Source organism: Bufo bufo, chromosome 4 (assembly GCF_905171765.1).
Source record: "Bufo bufo chromosome 4, aBufBuf1.1, whole genome shotgun sequence".
NCBI classification, from domain to species: Eukaryota; Metazoa; Chordata; class Amphibia; order Anura; family Bufonidae; genus Bufo; species Bufo bufo.
The window spans coordinates 14843072-14863554 of NC_053392.1; the positions used below are offsets into that span (position 1 = coordinate 14843072).

The following is a 20483-nucleotide window of genomic DNA, read 5'->3' on the forward strand; positions in this document are numbered from 1 at the left end:
CACCTTCATCCAGCATTTCTCCATCAGTTCTGTGCTCTCCAGGTCCTTCACTTTCAGGTAGCAGTCCACGGCTCGGGCATATTCTCCCGCTTGCTCCCACTCCCGGCCCTGCTCCACTAAAGCCTCTGTTCCTCTGTTGGGTGAAGTAGTTTCCCATTACAAAAGGCTGAAAGCACAACGCTGGCCAGTGTTTAGGCATGATAAGGACGTATGAAGACATAAGGCAAGGTGAGGTGTAGACATGACAGGGATGTATAGAGATACGAGGCGAGGTGTAGACATGATGGAGATGTATGAAGACACGAGGTGAGGTGTAGACATGATGGAGATGTATGAAGACACGAGGTGAGGTGTAGACATGATGGAGATGTATGAAGACATGAGGTGAGGTGTAGACATGATGGAGATGTATGAAGACACAAGGTGAGGTGTAGACATGATGGAGATGTATGAAGACATGAGGAGAGGTGTAGACATGATGGAGATGTATGAAGACACAAGGCGAGGTGTAGACATGACGGGGATGTATGAAGACACAAGGTGAGGTGTAGACATGATTGAGATGTATGAAGACACAAGGTGAGGTGTAGACATGACGGGGATGTATAGAGATACGAGGCGAGGTGTAGACATGATGGAGATGTATGAAGACACAAGGTGAGGTGTAGACATGATGGAGATGTATGAAGACACAAGGTGAGGTGTAGACATGATGGAGATGTATGAAGACACGAGGTGAGGTGTAGACATGATGGAGATGTATGAAGACATGAGGAGAGGTGTAGACATGATGGAGATGTATGAAGACACAAGGCGAGGTGTAGACATGACGGGGATGTATGAAGACACGAGGTGAGGTGTAGACATGATGGAGATGTATGAAGACATGAGGTGAGGTGTAGACATGATGGAGATGTATGAAGACATGAGGAGAGGTGGAGACATGACGGGGATGTATGAAGACACGAGGTGAGGTGTAGACATGATGGAGATGTATGAAGACACAAGGCGAGGTGTAGACATGATGGAGATGTATGAAGACATGAGGTGAGGTGTAGACATGATGGAGATGTATGAAGACATGAGGTGAGGTGGAGACATGATGGAGATGTATGAAGACACAAGGTGAGGTGTAGACATGATGGAGATGTATGAAGACATGAGGAGAGGTGGAGACATGATGGAGATGTATGAAGACACAAGGCGAGGTGTAGACATGATGGAGATGTATCTAGACACGAGGTGAGGTGTAGACATGATGGAGATGTATGAAGACACAAGGTGAGGTGTAGCTCCTCATTCCACCAGACCCACTAATAATGTAAGGAGGAGACGGACCTGGCTCCTTTCTTCATGCCCTCCCGCTCATACTCCTGCTGCAGCTGCTCCAGTAGGGCCGGGATATACTCCTTGCAGATCCGGATGGCGTCGCTCCACATGCCCGCTTCCTATGTAGAAAACCAGAAATAATCACAAGTTTGCAAACTCAGGAGGGATGGAGCCACCCTGGTTCTATGAGACGCTACCTTATAATGCTTCACGGCGAGCTCAGGTCTCTGCGCACGCAGCAAGAACGCTTCTGCCTTCTGGAAATCCTTCTGTTCAAAGGCGAAGCGAGCCTGGCCTGCGAGCACGTCCCCGACACTGTCCGGGTCATACAGCTCAGACACCCTCTGAGCCGCGTCCCAGTCCTGGTTGTGGACATACCTGAAGGAGAGGGGGATAAATGTGAGGTGACACCTGTCCAAGAGCTACTACCCCAGGAGTCACATCATGACTGGGGCAGAGGACGTGCTATATGAGGACACGTATACAGAGGTGTGCAGAGGACGTGCTGTATGAGGACACGTATACAGAGGTGTGCAGAGGACGTGCTGTATGAGGACACGTATACAGAGGTGTGCAGAGGACGTGCTATATGAGGACACGTATACAGAGGTGTGCAGAGGACGTGCTGTATGAGGACACGTATACAGAGGTGTGCAGAGGACGTGCTGTATGAGGACACGTATACAGAGGTGTGCAGAGGACGTGCTGTATGAGGACACGTATACAGAGGTGTGCAGAGGACGTGCTGTATGAGGACACGTATACAGAGGTGTGCAGAGGACGTGCTGTATGAGGACACGTATACAGAGGTGTGCAGAGGACATGCTGTATGAGGACACGTATACAGAGGTGTGCAGAGGACGTGCTATATGAGGACACGTATACAGAGGTGTGCAGAGGACGTGCTGTATGAGGACACGTATACAGAGGTGTGCAGAGGACGTGCTATATGAGGACACGTATACAGAGGTGTGCAGAGGACGTGCTATATGAGGACACGTATACAGAGGTGGGCAGAGGACGTGCTATATGAGGACACGTATACAGAGGTGTGCAGAGGACGTGCTGTATGAGGACACGTATACAGAGGTGTGCAGAGGACATGCTGTATGAGGACACGTATACAGAGGTGTGCAGAGGACGTGCTATATGAGGACACGTATACAGAGGTGTGCAGAGGACGTGCTGTATGAGGACACGTATACAGAGGTGTGCAGAGGACGTGCTATATGAGGACACGTATACAGAGGTGTGCAGAGGACGTGCTGTATGAGGACACGTATACAGAGGTGTGCAGAGGACGTGCTGTATGAGGACACGTATACAGAGGTGTGCAGAGGACGTGCTATATGAGGAAACGTATACAGAGGTGTGCAGAGGACGTGCTATATGAGGACACGTATACAGAGGTGTGCAGAGGACGTGCTATATGAGGACACGTATACAGAGGTGTGCAGAGGACGTGCTGTATGAGGACACGTATACAGAAGTGTGCAGAGGACGTGCTGTATGAGGACACGTATACAGAGGTGTGCAGAGGACGTGCTATATGAGGACACGTATACAGAGGTGTGCAGAGGACGTGCTATATGAGGACACGTATACAGAGGTGTGCAGAGGACGTGCTGTATGAGGACACGTATACAGAGGTGTGCAGAGGACATGCTATATGAGGACACGTATACAGAGGTGTGCAGAGGACATGCTATATATGAAGACACGTATACAGAGGTGTGCAGAGGACGTGCTGTATGAGGACACGTATACAGAGGTGTGCAGAGGACGTGCTATACGAGGACACGTATACAGAGGTGTGCAGAGGACATGCTGTATGAGGACACGTATACAGAGGTGTGCAGAGGACGTGCTATATATGAGGACACGTATACAGAGGTGTGCAGAGGACGTGCTGTATGAGGACACGTATACAGAGGTGTGCAGAGGACGTGCTATATGAGGACACGTATACAGAGGTGTGCAGAGGACATGCTATATGAGGACACGTATACAGAGGTGTGCAGAGGACATGCTATATGAGGACACGTATACAGAGGTGTGCAGAGGACGTGCTATATATGAGGACACGTATACAGAGGTGTGCAGAGGACGTGCTGTATGAGGACACGTATACAGAGGTGTGCAGAGGACATGCTGTATGAGGACACGTATACAGAGGTGTGTAGAGGACGTGCTATATATGAGGACACGTATACAGAGGTGTGCAGAGGACGTGCTATATGAGGACACGTATACAGAGGTGTGCAGAGGACGTGCTATATGAGGACACGTATACAGAGGTGTGCAGAGGACGTGCTATATGAGGACACGTATACAGAGGTGTGCAGAGGACGTGCTATATGAGGACACGTATACAGAGGTGTGCAGAGGACGTGCTGTATGAGGACACGTATACAGAGGTGTGCAGAGGACGTGCTGTATGAGGACACGTATACAGAGGTGTGCAGAGGACATGCTATATGAGGACACGTATACAGAGGTGTGCAGAGGACGTGCTATATATGAGGACACGTATACAGAGGTGTGCAGAGGACGTGCTATATGAGGACACGTATACAGAGGTGTGCAGAGGACGTGCTATATGAGGACACGTATACAGAGGTGGGCAGAGGACGTGCTATATGAGGACACGTATACAGAGGTGTGCAGAGGACGTGCTATATGAGGACACGTATACAGAGGTGTGCAGAGGACGTGCTGTATGAGGACACGTATACAGAGGTGTGCAGAGGACATGCTATATGAGGACACGTATACAGAGGTGTGCAGAGGACGTGCTGTATGAGGACACGTATACAGAGGTGTGCAGAGGACGTGCTATATGAGGACACGTATACAGAGGTGTGCAGAGGACGTGCTATATGAGGACACGTATACAGAGGTGTGCAGAGGACGTGCTGTATGAGGACACGTATACAGAGGTGTGCAGAGGACGTGCTATATGAGGACACGTATACAGAGGTGTGCAGAGGACGTGCTGTATGAGGACACGTATACAGAGGTGTGCAGAGGACATGCTATATGAGGACACGTATACAGAGGTGTGCAGAGGACGTGCTGTATGAGGACACGTATACAGAGGTGTGCAGAGGACGTGCTATATGAGGACACGTATACAGAGGTGGGCAGAGGACGTGCTATATGAGGACACGTATACAGAGGTGTGCAGAGGACGTGCTATATGAGGACATGTATACAGAGGTGTGCAGAGGACGTGCTGTATGAGGACACGTATACAGAGGTGTGCAGAGGACATGCTATATGAGGACACGTATACAGAGGTGTGCAGAGGACATGCTGTATGAGGACACGTATACAGAGGTGTGCAGAGGACGTGCTATATATGAGGACACGTATACAGAGGTGTGCAGAGGACGTGCTATATGAGGACACGTATACAGAGGTGTGCAGAGGACGTGCTATATATGAGGACACGTATACAGAGGTGTGCAGAGGACGTGCTATATATGAGGACACGTATACAGAGGTGGGCAGAGGACGTGCTATATGAGGACACGTATACAGAGGTGTGCAGAGGACGTGCTATATGAGGACACGTATACAGAGGTGTGCAGAGGACGTGCTATATATGAGGACACGTATACAGAGGTGGGCAGAGGACGTGCTATATGAGGACACGTATACAGAGGTGTGCAGAGGACGTGCTATATGAGGACACGTATACAGAGGTGTGCAGAGGACGTGCTGTATGAGGACACGTATACAGAGGTGTGCAGAGGACGTGCTGTATGAGGACACGTATACAGAGGTGTGCAGAGGACGTGCTATATGAGGACACGTATACAGAGGTGTGCAGAGGACGTGCTATATATGAGGACACGTATACAGAGGTGTGCAGAGGACATGCTATATGAGGACACGTATACAGAGGTGTGCAGAGGACGTGCTATATGAGGACACGTATACAGAGGTGTGCAGAGGACGTGCTATATGAGGACACGTATACAGAGGTGTGCAGAGGACGTGCTATATGAGGACACGTATACAGAGGTGTGCAGAGGACATGCTATATGAGGACACGTATACAGAGGTGTGCAGAGGACGTGCTATATGAGGACACGTATACAGAGGTGTGCAGAGGACGTGCTATATATGAGGACACGTATACAGAGGTGTGCAGAGGACGTGCTGTATGAGGACACGTATACAGAGGTGTGCAGAGGACGTGCTGTATGAGGACACGTATACAGAGGTGTGCAGAGGACATGCTGTATGAGGACACGTATACAGAGGTGTGCAGAGGACGTGCTGTATGAGGACACGTATACAGAGGTGTGCAGAGGACGTGCTATATGAGGACACGTATACAGAGGTGTGCAGAGGACGTGCTATATGAGGACACGTATACAGAGGTGTGCAGAGGACGTGCTATATGAGGACACGTATACAGAGGTGTGCAGAGGACGTGCTGTATGAGGACACGTATACAGAGGTGTGCAGAGGACGTGCTGTATGAGGACACGTATACAGAGGTGTGCAGAGGACGTGCTGTATGAGGACACGTATACAGAGGTGTGCAGAGGACGTGCTATATGAGGACACGTATACAGAGGTGTGCAGAGGACGTGCTATATATGAGGACACGTATACAGAGGTGGGCAGAGGACGTGCTATATGAGGACACGTATACAGAGGTGGGCAGAGGACGTGCTGTATGAGGACACGTATACAGAGGTGTGCAGAGGACGTGCTATATATGAGGACACGTATACAGAGGTGGGCAGAGGACGTGCTATATGAGGACACGTATACAGAGGTGTGCAGAGGACGTGCTGTATGAGGACACGTATACAGAGGTGTGCAGAGGATGTGCTGTATGAGGACACGTATACAGAGGTGTGCAGAGGACGTGCTATATATGAGGACACGTATACAGAGGTGTGCAGAGGATGTGCTATATATGAGGACACGTATACAGAGGTGTGCAGAGGACGTGCTATATATGAGGACACGTATACAGAGGTGTGCAGAGGACGTGCTATATGAGGACACGTATACAGAGGTGTGCAGAGGACGTGCTATATATGAGGACACGTATACAGAGGTGTGCAGAGGACGTGCTATATATGAGGACACGTATACAGAGGTGTGCAGAGGACGTGCTATATATGAGGACACGTATACAGAGGTGGGCAGAGGACGTGCTGTATGAGGACACGTATACAGAGGTGTGCAGAGGACGTGCTATATGAGGACACGTATACAGAGGTGTGCAGAGGACGTGCTATATATGAGGACACGTATACAGAGGTGGGCAGAGGACGTGCTATATGAGGACACGTATACAGAGGTGTGCAGAGGACGTGCTATATGAGGACACGTATACAGAGGTGTGCAGAGGACGTGCTGTATGAGGACACGTATACAGAGGTGTGCAGAGGACATGCTGTATGAGGACACGTATACAGAGGTGTGCAGAGGACGTGCTGTATGAGGACACGTATACAGAGGTGTGCAGAGGACGTGCTATATGAGGACACGTATACAGAGGTGTGCAGAGGACGTGCTGTATGAGGACACGTATACAGAGGTGTGCAGAGGACGTGCTATATGAGGACACGTATACAGAGGTGGGCAGAGGACGTGCTGTATGAGGACACGTATACAGAGGTGTGCAGAGGACGTGCTGTATGAGGACATGTATACAGAGGTGTGCAGATGTCCTGAGTGCCCCCCTAGTGCAGTGGACATTACTAGTTACAATCAGATCTTACATGAGAACGGCTTCCTTGGGTTTCCCGGCTTTAACAAATTCACCTTCAGCTTCAGCAAATTTTCCCTGTGAAGAAGAAGAAGATGCAGGGCGTTTCTATCTAGAAGAATGGATCCTGGCCTCCTATACCATGTGGGCCCTGCCCTTATAGAGTGCGGCGCCTGTACACGTGAAGTGTGACGGACACCGCCAACTGACCTCTACCACATACAGATGTGCACAGCAGACGTGCTTGGTGATACAGACACTTCCCACATACATGCTGTATGTAGAGCTCCCAGGCTGGTTACACGTGGACAGTGTATGTGGTGGTCTTACCTCGTCCTCCAGGAACATGGCGTATTTCAGGTGGATCTCTGGAAGCTTCTCTTTCGTTGCCAGACGGGCCAGCTCAAAGGCAAAATCAAATGTGCTGAAAGTGAAGATTTACAGGATTAGGGATCAGGAAGGGCTTTCGTGTGCATCAGCATCCGTGCAGCCGCTCCGAACATAGGACGTGTCCCGTACCGTACTGCAAGATGCAGACCCCGGACCCACTGAAGTCAATGGTGCCCTACTGTGATGCGGTCTGCATACGGCCGGTATCAGATACAGTCGTGTGAAGCCCCCCTTAGGAAAATGCAGAACGCCAGCTTCACACTGCCTGGAGAGAAGACGTGTCCTACCCATGTAGTGCACACATCACATACTACATGTATGTCTATAGCGCCAAACTGCCTGGAGCAGGAGAGAAGACGTGTCCTACCCATGTAGTGCACACATTACATTCTACATGTATGTTTGCACCTCACACTGCCTGGAGACTGGGGCAGGAGGGAGGACGTGCACACATCACATACTACATGTATGTCTATAGCGCCATACTGCCTGGAGACTGGGGCAGGAGGGAGGACGTGCACACATCACATACCACATGTATGTCTATAGCGCCATACTGCCTGGAGACGGGGGCAGGAGGGAGGACATGTCCTACCCACCTAGTGCACACATCACATACTACATGTATGTCTATAGCGCCATACTGCCTGGAGACTGGGGCAGGAGGGAGGACGTGCACACATCACATACCACATGTATGTCTATAGCGCCATACTGCCTGGAGACGGGGGCAGGAGGGAGGACATGTCCTACCCACCTAGTGCACACATCACATACTACATGTATGTCTATAGCGCCAAACTGCCTGGAGCAGGAGAGAAGACGTGTCCTACCCATGTAGTGCACACATTACATTCTACATGTATGTTTGCACCTCACACTGCCTGGAGACTGGGGCAGGAGGGAGGACGTGCACACATCACATACTACATGTATGTCTATAGCGCCATACTGCCTGGAGACTGGGGCAGGAGGGAGGACGTGCACACATCACATACCACATGTATGTCTATAGCGCCATACTGCCTGGAGACGGGGGCAGGAGGGAGGACATGTCCTACCCACCTAGTGCACACATCACATACTACATGTATGTCTATAGCGCCATACTGCCTGGAGACTGGGGCAGGAGGGAGGACGTGCACACATCACATACCACATGTATGTCTATAGCGCCATACTGCCTGGAGACGGGGGCAGGAGGGAGGACATGTCCTACCCACCTAGTGCACACATCACATACTACATGTATGTCTATAGAGCCAAACTGCCTGGAGCAGGAGAGAAGACGTGTCCTACCCATGTAGTGCACACATCACATACTACATGTATGTCTGGGTGGACTCTCGGGACACACACAGCACAATCCCCCAGTGCAATCATCAGTCAGGTTTCTCAGCACTGGTGGCAGCATGGCCTCCAGTAGGCGATACCCCCACCATTGCACTCACCCGTTCTCAGTGGCATGGTCGATGGCGGTCCCCATCAGGCTGAATTTGGTAAGTAGCTTCACAGCCGCCTCTCCTCCCAGGTTCTTTGCCCAGAGGTAAGCGACATGTTTATGAGCGTTGGCCCCTCCTTGCGCTTTTGCCACCTACAGTACCAGAAAGCATCTCGTCATGTAGATGTAAGTGACGGTGTGAATAACGGAGGCGGCCATGACGCTGCACTCACCCTGTGCGCCTCCTCCCACATATCAGCTGCTCTGTACATATTCACAGCGGACTTCCAGTCCTTGGCCTTCAGGTAGTGGTACTCAGCCTCCCGCAGACGCCCCCCGGCCTCCAGCTCCTGCAGACAGACCGCATGGAGATTACTGCCAGGGTGAGGGGCTCAGGGAGCAAGACCCCAACTGTGAGAGCACTTACCTTGCCCAAGTGCAGGTGGGTGTCCATCAAGAGGTCCGGGTGATGCCTGGTGACCAGACGGATCATGTCCTCATGTAAATGGTGTCTCTTGTACATCGCGATCGCGAGATCTGGTTCATCCACCGTGATGTATAATCTGTGACAGTGAGGACGTCATCAACATCCGTGTCAGATAACATATATATATATATATATATATACTGGAGTATTACATATATATACTGAGGAGTATAACATATATATATATACTGAGGAGTATAACATATATATATACTGAGGAGTATAACATATATATATACTGAGGAGTATAACATATATATACTGAGGAGTATAACATATATATACTGGAGTATTACATATATATACTGAGGAGTATAACATATATATATATACTGAGGAGTATAACATATATATATACTGAGGAGTATAACATATATATATACTGAGGAGTATAACATATATATACTGAGGAGTATAACATATATATACTGGAGTATAACATATATATATACTGAGGAGTATAACATATATATATATATACTGAGGAGTATAACATATATATATACTGAGGAGTATAACATATATATATATACTGAGGAGTATAACATATATATATACTGAGGAGTATAACATATATATATACTGAGGAGTATAACATATATATATATATACTGAGGAGTATAACATATATATATATATACTGAGGAGTATAACATATATATATACTGAGGAGTATAACATATATATATACTGAGGAGTATAACATATATATATACTGAGGAGTATAACATATATATATACTGAGGAGTATAACATATATATATACTGAGGAGTATAACATATATATATACTGAGGAGTATAACATATATATATACTGAGGAGTATAACATATATATATATATACTAAGGAGTATAACATATATATATATATACTGAGGAGTATAACATATATATATATATATACTGAGGAGTATAACATATATATATACTGAGGAGTATAACATATATATATATATATACTGAGGAGTATAACATATATATATACTGAGGAGTATAACATATATATACTGAGGAGTATAACATATATATACTGAGGAGTATAACATATATATATATACTGAGGAGTATAACATATATATATATACTGAGGAGTATAACATATATATATATACTGAGGAGTATAACATATATATATATATATATATATACTGAGGAGTATAACATATATATACTGAGGAGTATAACATATATATATACTGAGGAGTATAACATATATACACTGAGGAGTATAACATATATATATACAGAGGAGTATAACATATATATATACTGAGGAGTATAACGTATATATATACTGAGGAGTATAACGTATATATATACTGAGGAGTATAACATATATATATACTGAGGAGTATAACATATATATATATATACTGAGGAGTATAACATATATATATACTGAGGAGTATAACATATATATATACTGAGGAGTATAACATATATATATACTGAGGAGTATAACATATATATATACTGAGGAGTATAACATATATATATACTGAGGAGTATAACATATATATATACTGAGGAGTATAACATATATATATACTGAGGAGTATAACATATATATACTGGAGTATAACATATATATACTGGAGTATAACATATATATACTGAGGAGTATAACATATATATATACTAGGGTTGTCCCGATACCACTTTTTTAGGACCGAGTACAAGTACCGATACTTTTTTTCAAGTAGTCACCGATACCGAATACCGATACTTTTTTTAAATGTCATGTGACCGTTTTGGGGGATCTGTGGATCTGTGGATGACGCACTGTCATGTGGGGGATCTGTGGATGGCACTGTTATGGGGGACCTGTGGATGGCACTGTTATGGGGGATCTGTGGATGGCACTGTTATGGGGATCTGTGGATGGCACTGTTATGGGGGATCTGTGGATGGCACTGTTATGGGGATCTGTGGATGGTACTGCTATGGGGTGGGATATCTGTGGATGGCATTGTTATGGGGTGGGGGGATCTGAGGATGGCATTGTTATTTGGTGGGGGATCTGTGGATGGTGCTGTTATAGGGGATCTGTGGATGGAACTGTTATGGGGGATCTGTGGATGGCACTGTTATGGGGATCTGTGGATGGTACTGCTATGGGGGGGTCTGTGGATGGCATTGTTATGGGGTGGGGGGATCTGAGGATGGCATTGTTATTTGGTGGGGGATCTGTGGATGGAACTGTTATGGGGAGGATCTGTGGATGACACTGCTATATGTCATCCACAGATCCCCCTCATAACAGTGTCCCCCAATACACCGGCCCCGCCGCTCACCGAAGTATTTATAAACGTGAATCCTTATCCTGTTGTTAAGTTGAACTAACGCTGCCCTCTCCCATGTTCCCCTGTATCCCCCTGTATCTCCACAGCACTTACTTAAGCTTCCATAGCAGGCAGAGCGGACGGCACCAGTAACGTCACTCACTGACGTCGCGCGCCTGCTCCGCCTGATTCATTCATAAAGTGGGCGGAGCAGGCGCGCGACGTCAGTGAGTGACGTTACTGCTGCCGTCTGCTCTGCCTGCTATGGAAGCTTAAGTAAGTGCTGTGGGGATACAGGGGGATACAGGGGAACATGGGAGAGGGCAGCGTTAGTTCAACTTAACAACAGGATAAGGATTCACGTTTATAAATACTTCGGTGAGCGGCGGGGCCGGTGTAAGAGTACAGTGACTGCACCGGGCCCCGCCCCTAGTTACGCCCTTAGTATTCTATTTATGTATCGGGGCGGGGTATCGGCGGCTGAGTACCGCCGAGAAAACTCGGAATCGGTCCCGATACTAGTATCGGTATCGGGACAACCCTAATATATACTGAGGAGTATAACATATATATATACTGAGGAGTATAACATATATATACAGAGGAGTATAACATATATATATATATATACTGAGGAGTATAACATATATATATATACTGAGGAGTATAACATATATATATATACTGAGGAGTATAACATATATATATATACTGAGGAGTATAACATATATATATATACTGAGGAGTATAACATATATATATATACTGAGGAGTATAACATATATATATACTGAGGAGTATAACATATATATATATATATATACTGAGGAGTATAACATATATATACTGAGGAGTATAACATATATATATACTGAGGAGTATAACATATATATATATACTGAGGAGTATAACATATATATATACTGAGGAGTATAACATATATATACACTGAGGAGTATAACATATATATACTGAGGAGTATAACATATATATATACTGAGGAGTATAACATATATATATACTGAGGAGTATAACATATATATATATATATATACTGAGGAGTATAACATATATATATATACTGAGGAGTATAACATATAGATATACTGAGGAGTATAACATATATATATATACTGAGGAGTATAACATATATATATATACTGAGGAGTATAACATATATATATACTGAGGAGTATAACATATATATATACTGAGGAGTATAACATATATATACAGAGGAGTATAACATATATATACACTGAGGAGTATAACATATATATATATACTGAGGAGTATAACATATATATATACTGAGGAGTATAACATATATATATACTGAGGAGTATAACATATATATATATATATATACTGAGGAGTATAACATATATATATATATACTGAGGAGTATAACATATATATATACTGAGGAGTATAACATATATATATATACTGAGGAGTATAACATATATATATACTGAGGAGTATAACATATATATATATACTGAGGAGTATAACATATATATATACTGAGGAGTATAACATATATATATACTGAGGAGTATAACATATATATATACTGAGGAGTATAACATATATATATACTTAGGAGTATAACATATATATATACTGAGGAGTATAACATATATATATACTGAGGAGTATAACATATATATATACTGAGGAGTATAACATATATATATACTGAGGAGTATAACATATATATATACTGAGGAGTATAACATATATATATACTGAGGAGTATAACATATATATATACTGAGGAGTATAACATATATATATATATACTAAGGAGTATAACATATATATATATATACTGAGGAGTATAACATATATATATATATATATACTGAGGAGTATAACATATATATATACTGAGGAGTATAACATATATATATATATATACTGAGGAGTATAACATATATATATACTGAGGAGTATAACATATATATACTGAGGAGTATAACATATATATACTGAGGAGTATAACATATATATATATACTGAGGAGTATAACATATATATATATACTGAGGAGTATAACATATATATATATATTGAGGAGTATAACATATATATATATATATATATATACTGAGGAGTATAACATATATATACTGAGGAGTATAACATATATATATACTGAGGAGTATAACATATATACACTGAGGAGTATAACATATATATATACAGAGGAGTATAACATATATATATACTGAGGAGTATAACGTATATATATACTGAGGAGTATAACGTATATATATACTGAGGAGTATAACATATATATATATACTGAGGAGTATAACATATATATATATATACTGAGGAGTATAACATATATATATACTGAGGAGTATAACATATATATATACTGAGGAGTATAACATATATATATACTGAGGAGTATAACATATATATATACTGAGGAGTATAACATATATATATACTGAGGAGTATAACATATATATATACTGAGGAGTATAACATATATATATACTGAGGAGTATAACATATATATATACTGAGGAGTATAACATATATATACTGGAGTATAACATATATATACTGGAGTATAACATATATATACTGAGGAGTATAACATATATATATACTAGGGTTGTCCCGATACCACTTTTTTAGGACCGAGTACAAGTACCGATACTTTTTTTCAAGTAGTCACCGATACCGAATACCGATACTTTTTTTAAATGTCATGTGACCGTTTTGGGGGATCTGTGGATCTGTGGATGACGCACTGTCATGTGGGGGATCTGTGGATGGCACTGTTATGGGGGACCTGTGGATGGCACTGTTATGGGGGATCTGTGGATGGCACTGTTATGGGGATCTGTGGATGGCACTGTTATGGGGGATCTGTGGATGGCACTGTTATGGGGATCTGTGGATGGTACTGCTATGGGGTGGGATATCTGTGGATGGCATTGTTATGGGGTGGGGGGATCTGAGGATGGCATTGTTATTTGGTGGGGGATCTGTGGATGGTGCTGTTATAGGGGATCTGTGGATGGAACTGTTATGGGGGATCTGTGGATGGCACTGTTATGGGGATCTGTGGATGGTACTGCTATGGGGGGATCTGTGGATGGCATTGTTATGGGGTGGGGGGATCTGAGGATGGCATTGTTATTTGGTGGGGGATCTGTGGATGGAACTGTTATGGGGAGGATCTGTGGATGACACTGCTATATGTCATCCACAGATCCCCCTCATAACAGTGTCCCCCAATACACCGGCCCCGCCGCTCACCGAAGTATTTATAAACGTGAATCCTTATCCTGTTGTTAAGTTGAACTAACGCTGCCCTCTCCCATGTTCCCCTGTATCCCCCTGTATCTCCACAGCACTTACTTAAGCTTCCATAGCAGGCAGAGCGGACGGCACCAGTAACGTCACTCACTGACGTCGCGCGCCTGCTCCGCCTGATTCATTCATAAAGTGGGCGGAGCAGGCGCGCGACGTCAGTGAGTGACGTTACTGCTGCCGTCTGCTCTGCCTGCTATGGAAGCTTAAGTAAGTGCTGTGGGGATACAGGGGGATACAGGGGAACATGGGAGAGGGCAGCGTTAGTTCAACTTAACAACAGGATAAGGATTCACGTTTATAAATACTTCGGTGAGCGGCGGGGCCGGTGTAAGAGTACAGTGACTGCACCGGGCCCCGCCCCTAGTTACGCCCTTAGTATTCTATTTATGTATCGGGGCGGGGTATCGGCGGCTGAGTACCGCCGAGAAAACTCGGAATCGGTCCCGATACTAGTATCGGTATCGGGACAACCCTAATATATACTGAGGAGTATAACATATATATATACTGAGGAGTATAACATATATATACAGAGGAGTATAACATATATATATATATATACTGAGGAGTATAACATATATATATATACTGAGGAGTATAACATATATATATATACTGAGGAGTATAACATATATATATATACTGAGGAGTATAACATATATATATATACTGAGGAGTATAACATATATATATATACTGAGGAGTATAACATATATATATACTGAGGAGTATAACATATATATATATATATATACTGAGGAGTATAACATATATATACTGAGGAGTATAACATATATATATACTGAGGAGTATAACATATATATATATACTGAGGAGTATAACATATATATATACTGAGGAGTATAACATATATATACACTGAGGAGTATAACATATATATACTGAGGAGTATAACATATATATATACTGAGGAGTATAACATATATATATATACTGAGGAGTATAACATATAGATATACTGAGGAGTATAACATATATATATATACTGAGGAGTATAACATATATATATATACTGAGGAGTATAACATATATATATACTGAGGAGTATAACATATATATATACTGAGGAGTATAACATATATATACAGAGGAGTATAACATATATATACACTGAGGAGTATAACATATATATATATACTGAGGAGTATAACATATATATATACTGAGGAGTATAACATATATATATATATATATACTGAGGAGTATAACATATATATATATATACTGAGGAGTATAACATATATATATACTGAGGAGTATAACATATATATATATACTGAGGAGTATAACATATATATATACTGAGGAGTATAACATATATATATATACTGAGGAGTATAACATATATATATACTGAGGAGTATAACATATATATATACTGAGGAGTATAACATATATATATACTGAGGAGTATAACATATATATATACTGAGGAGTATAACATATATATATACTGAGGAGTATAACATATATATATACTGAGGAGTATAACATATATATATACTGAGGAGTATAACATATATTATATATACACTGAGGAGTATAACATATATATATATATATATATATATATACTGAGGAGTATAACATATATATATACTGAGGAGTATAACATATATATATATATATACTGAGGAGTATAACATATATATATATACTGAGGAGTATAACATATATATATACTGAGGAGTATAACATATATATATACTGAGGAGTATAACATATATATACTGAGGAGTATAACATATATATATATACTGAGGAGTATAACATATATATACTGAGGAGTATAACATATATATATATACTGAGGAGTATAACATATATATATACTGAGGAGTATAACATATATATATACTGAGGAGTATAACATATATATATATACTGAGGAGTATAACATATATATACTGAGGAGTATAACATATATATATATACTGAGGAGTATAACATATATATATATATATATATATATACTGAGGAGTATAACATATATATATACTGAGGAGTATAACATATATATATACTGAGGAGTATAACATATATATATACTGAGGAGTATAACATATATATATACTGAGGAGTATAACATATATATATACTGAGGAGTATAACATATATATATATACTGAGGAGTATAACATATATATATACTGAGGAGTATAACATATATATATACTGAGGAGTATAACATATATATATATACTGAGGAGTATAACATATATATATATATACTGAGGAGTATAACATATATATATATACTGAGGAGTATAACATATATATATACTGAGGAGTATAACATATATATATACTGAGGAGTATAACATATATATATATATATACTGAGGAGTATAACATATATATATATACTGAGGAGTATAACATATATATATATATACTGAGGAGTATAACATATATATATATACTGAGGAGTATAACATATATATATACTGAGGAGTATAACATATATATATACTGAGGAGTATAACATATATATATACTGAGGAGTATAACATATATATATACTGAGGAGTATAACATATATATATATACTGAGGAGTATAACATATATATATATACTGAGGAGTATAACATATATATATATATACTGAGGAGTATAACATATATATATATACTGAGGAGTATAACATATATATACTGAGGAGTATAACATATATATATATACTGAGGAGTATAACATATATATATATATATATATATATACTGAGGAGTATAACATATATATATACTGAGGAGTATAACATATATATATACTGAGGAGTATAACATATATATATACTGAGGAGTATAACATATATATATACTGAGGAGTATAACATATATATATACTGAGGAGTATAACATATATATATACTGAGGAGTATAACATATATATATACTGAGGAGTATAACATATATATATATACTGAGGAGTATAACATATATATATATACTGAGGAGTATAACATATATATATACTGAGGAGTATAACATATATATATATACTGAGGAGTATAACATATATATATATATACTGAGGAGTATAACATATATATATATACTGAGGAGTATAACATATATATATACTGAGGAGTATAACATATATATATACTGAGGAGTATAACATATATATATACTGAGGAGTATAACATATATATATACTGAGGAGTATAACATATATATATACTGAGGAGTATAACATATATATATACTGAGGAGTATAACATATATTTCCCTTACGTCCTAACCAGCAGCACATGTGGGGGTTTATCCGCCCCAGTGAAACTGGTAGGACAGACGGAATATTTAATGAAGTAAAGTAATCAAATGAATCCACGCCCCCCACTACCTCACTATAAGAGGCCAAACCCCCCATACATCAGTGTGTTTTTTTCTGTCCTTGGGACTGCAGGACAGGCGGGGGCAGCCATTTGGCTGCCGTACTCTTAGATTATATGCTAACCTTGTGTTTTTCTTTCAGGGTTGCAGCTTATCTGATGGAAGCTGTTACTGCCGTGAGACAAACTCCTGCTAGGCACGGAGCTCCTGTATTCAGCTTCCTGTTTGGCTTCCTCTCATCACCTGCGGTAGCTTGTGTGCCAGCGCCCTCTGGTGGGCTGTCGGTGAACAGCAATGATTAAAGTTTGTTCAAACCTGGCGTCTGACGTCACTTTTGGGCGCCAAATTTGAATATATAAAGCCTCCAGTCCTTCCAGGCTGTGCTGTTTGCAGCCTTGGGTTGGTTACTGAGGCAAACTACTTTAGTTACCAGCTTTCCTGTTCCTGGTAGGTTTTCTGCTTCTTTGTTTATCTAATGAATAGACCTTGTTCATTCATTATAACTTTTTCTCTGCAGATAATGTCCTCTGCCGGTGATGGAGATCGGTCTGGGCGCAAGACGTCATCCAAGCGCAAGCATTTGGCGTGTAGGGATTGTGACACCCCTCTAGCAGACTCCTATGAGTTTAATAGGTGTCCCTCTTGCCGTCCTCCTCCTCTGCCTCCTGATACGGAGCCTACCATACGGGACGTAGTAGTCTGGGTAAAGGACTTTGTGGAGTCCTCAATGAACACCCTAAGGGATTCCGTGTCATCCAGAAGACCCAGTGTCCGATCTCCTCTGAGACCCACTCCTATGCAGGAGGAAGCCTACCATACCGTGGACGAAGTCCATTCCTCTGAGTCTAGCGGGGAGGAAGAAGAGGCTGTAAGGTACTTCTTTCCTGTAGAGAAGACCCAGAGGTTACTTAGATCCATCCGGTCGGGGGACCAGGATGTTGATCCCGGGGAAGCTTCAGAGTCCACCTCTAGGGGGCCAAGGGCCTTCAAAGTGGACGAGACTCTGTCTCGGTTAATGAAGCTAGAATGGAAGCATCCTGAGAAAGCGCCGGTCATCTCAAAGCGCTTCAAATCCATGTACCCGATTGTGACATCCCAATTAGACCAGTGGGGCACTGTGCCCAAAGTTGATTTGGCAATTGCAAAATTGTCTAAGAGGACTCTGGTCCCGGCTGATGACGGCTCCAACTTACAGGACCCGATGGACAGGCGGGTAGAATGCACCTTGAGAAGGTCTTACTCCACCGCTGCTGCTGCTGCATCTGTGGCTATATCCTCTACGGAGGTAGCCGTCTTCCTCCAAAGACGCCTCCGACAGGTGCAGTCGGATATCGACTCTGGCATATCCCGTGATGACATCCTGGCGCAGTTTAAGTCCATTCTACTGGCCGTGGATTTTCTGTGTGACTCTGGCCCACAGCAGTTAAAATTAGCCTCTAAGGCTATGGCCCTCTCTTCAGCGGGTAGGAGACCACTATGGCTAAAACCTTGGGTGGCAGATAATGCCTCCAAGTATAATTTATGCAGCCTCCCTTACGAGCCAGGAAGGCTTTTTGGGGCTGAACTAGACCGCATTATGGAGGGTCTTGCCGATAAAAAAGGTAAATGCCTCCCTCAAACCCCTAGGGGTAGGGGTAGGCAGGGTAGAGGGTCCAGACCCTTTCAGGGCCAATCCAGGCCTCAGCGAGGCCGTGGGTCCAGAAGGGGAGGATCATATCGTTCCGGTGGGAACAAAAACAATAAAGCCGACCAGTGACGGCCCTCCCCTTCCGTCAGATCCAGTCATAAATTTGACTCCTATTCTTTCAGACCTCCCAGTCGGAGGCCGTCTAACTTTTTTTCTAAATACCTGGACAGAGTTTGTTCCAGATCCCTGGGTCCTGAATATAATAAGGACAGGGTACAGGATAGAATTTTTATCTGTTCCCCCAGAAAAATTTGTTTTGACAAGATTACTTCCGCGCGAGAAGCAAGCGGTGTTGGAGGAGTCTATACTGGAATACAGGCGGAAAGGGGCCTTGGAGGAGGTTCCTCCAGAAGAGATTGGATCCGGCGTTTATTCGCCAGTTTTCCTTGTTCCCAAAGCCACAGGAGGTTGGCGCATGATCATAGAT

The 20483-nt window shown here is 42.3% G+C and overlaps 1 protein-coding gene across 1 annotated transcript in view; it reads right to left on the minus strand.

Moving 5' to 3' along the window:
- IFT172 (intraflagellar transport 172) overlaps window positions 1-20483 on the minus strand; it is a 94231-nt gene that overhangs the window by 14199 nt on the left and 59549 nt on the right. Inside the window, exons 28-35 of the mRNA XM_040426871.1 lie at window positions 9328-9463; window positions 9134-9250; window positions 8911-9053; window positions 7400-7493; window positions 7083-7147; window positions 1527-1707; window positions 1339-1448; window positions 4-133 (exon numbers count right to left, since the gene is read on the minus strand). Of these exons, the coding sequence (XP_040282805.1) occupies window positions 4-133; window positions 1339-1448; window positions 1527-1707; window positions 7083-7147; window positions 7400-7493; window positions 8911-9053; window positions 9134-9250; window positions 9328-9463 (976 nt within the window). The remainder of the gene's footprint in view (window positions 1-3; window positions 134-1338; window positions 1449-1526; window positions 1708-7082; window positions 7148-7399; window positions 7494-8910; window positions 9054-9133; window positions 9251-9327; window positions 9464-20483) is intronic.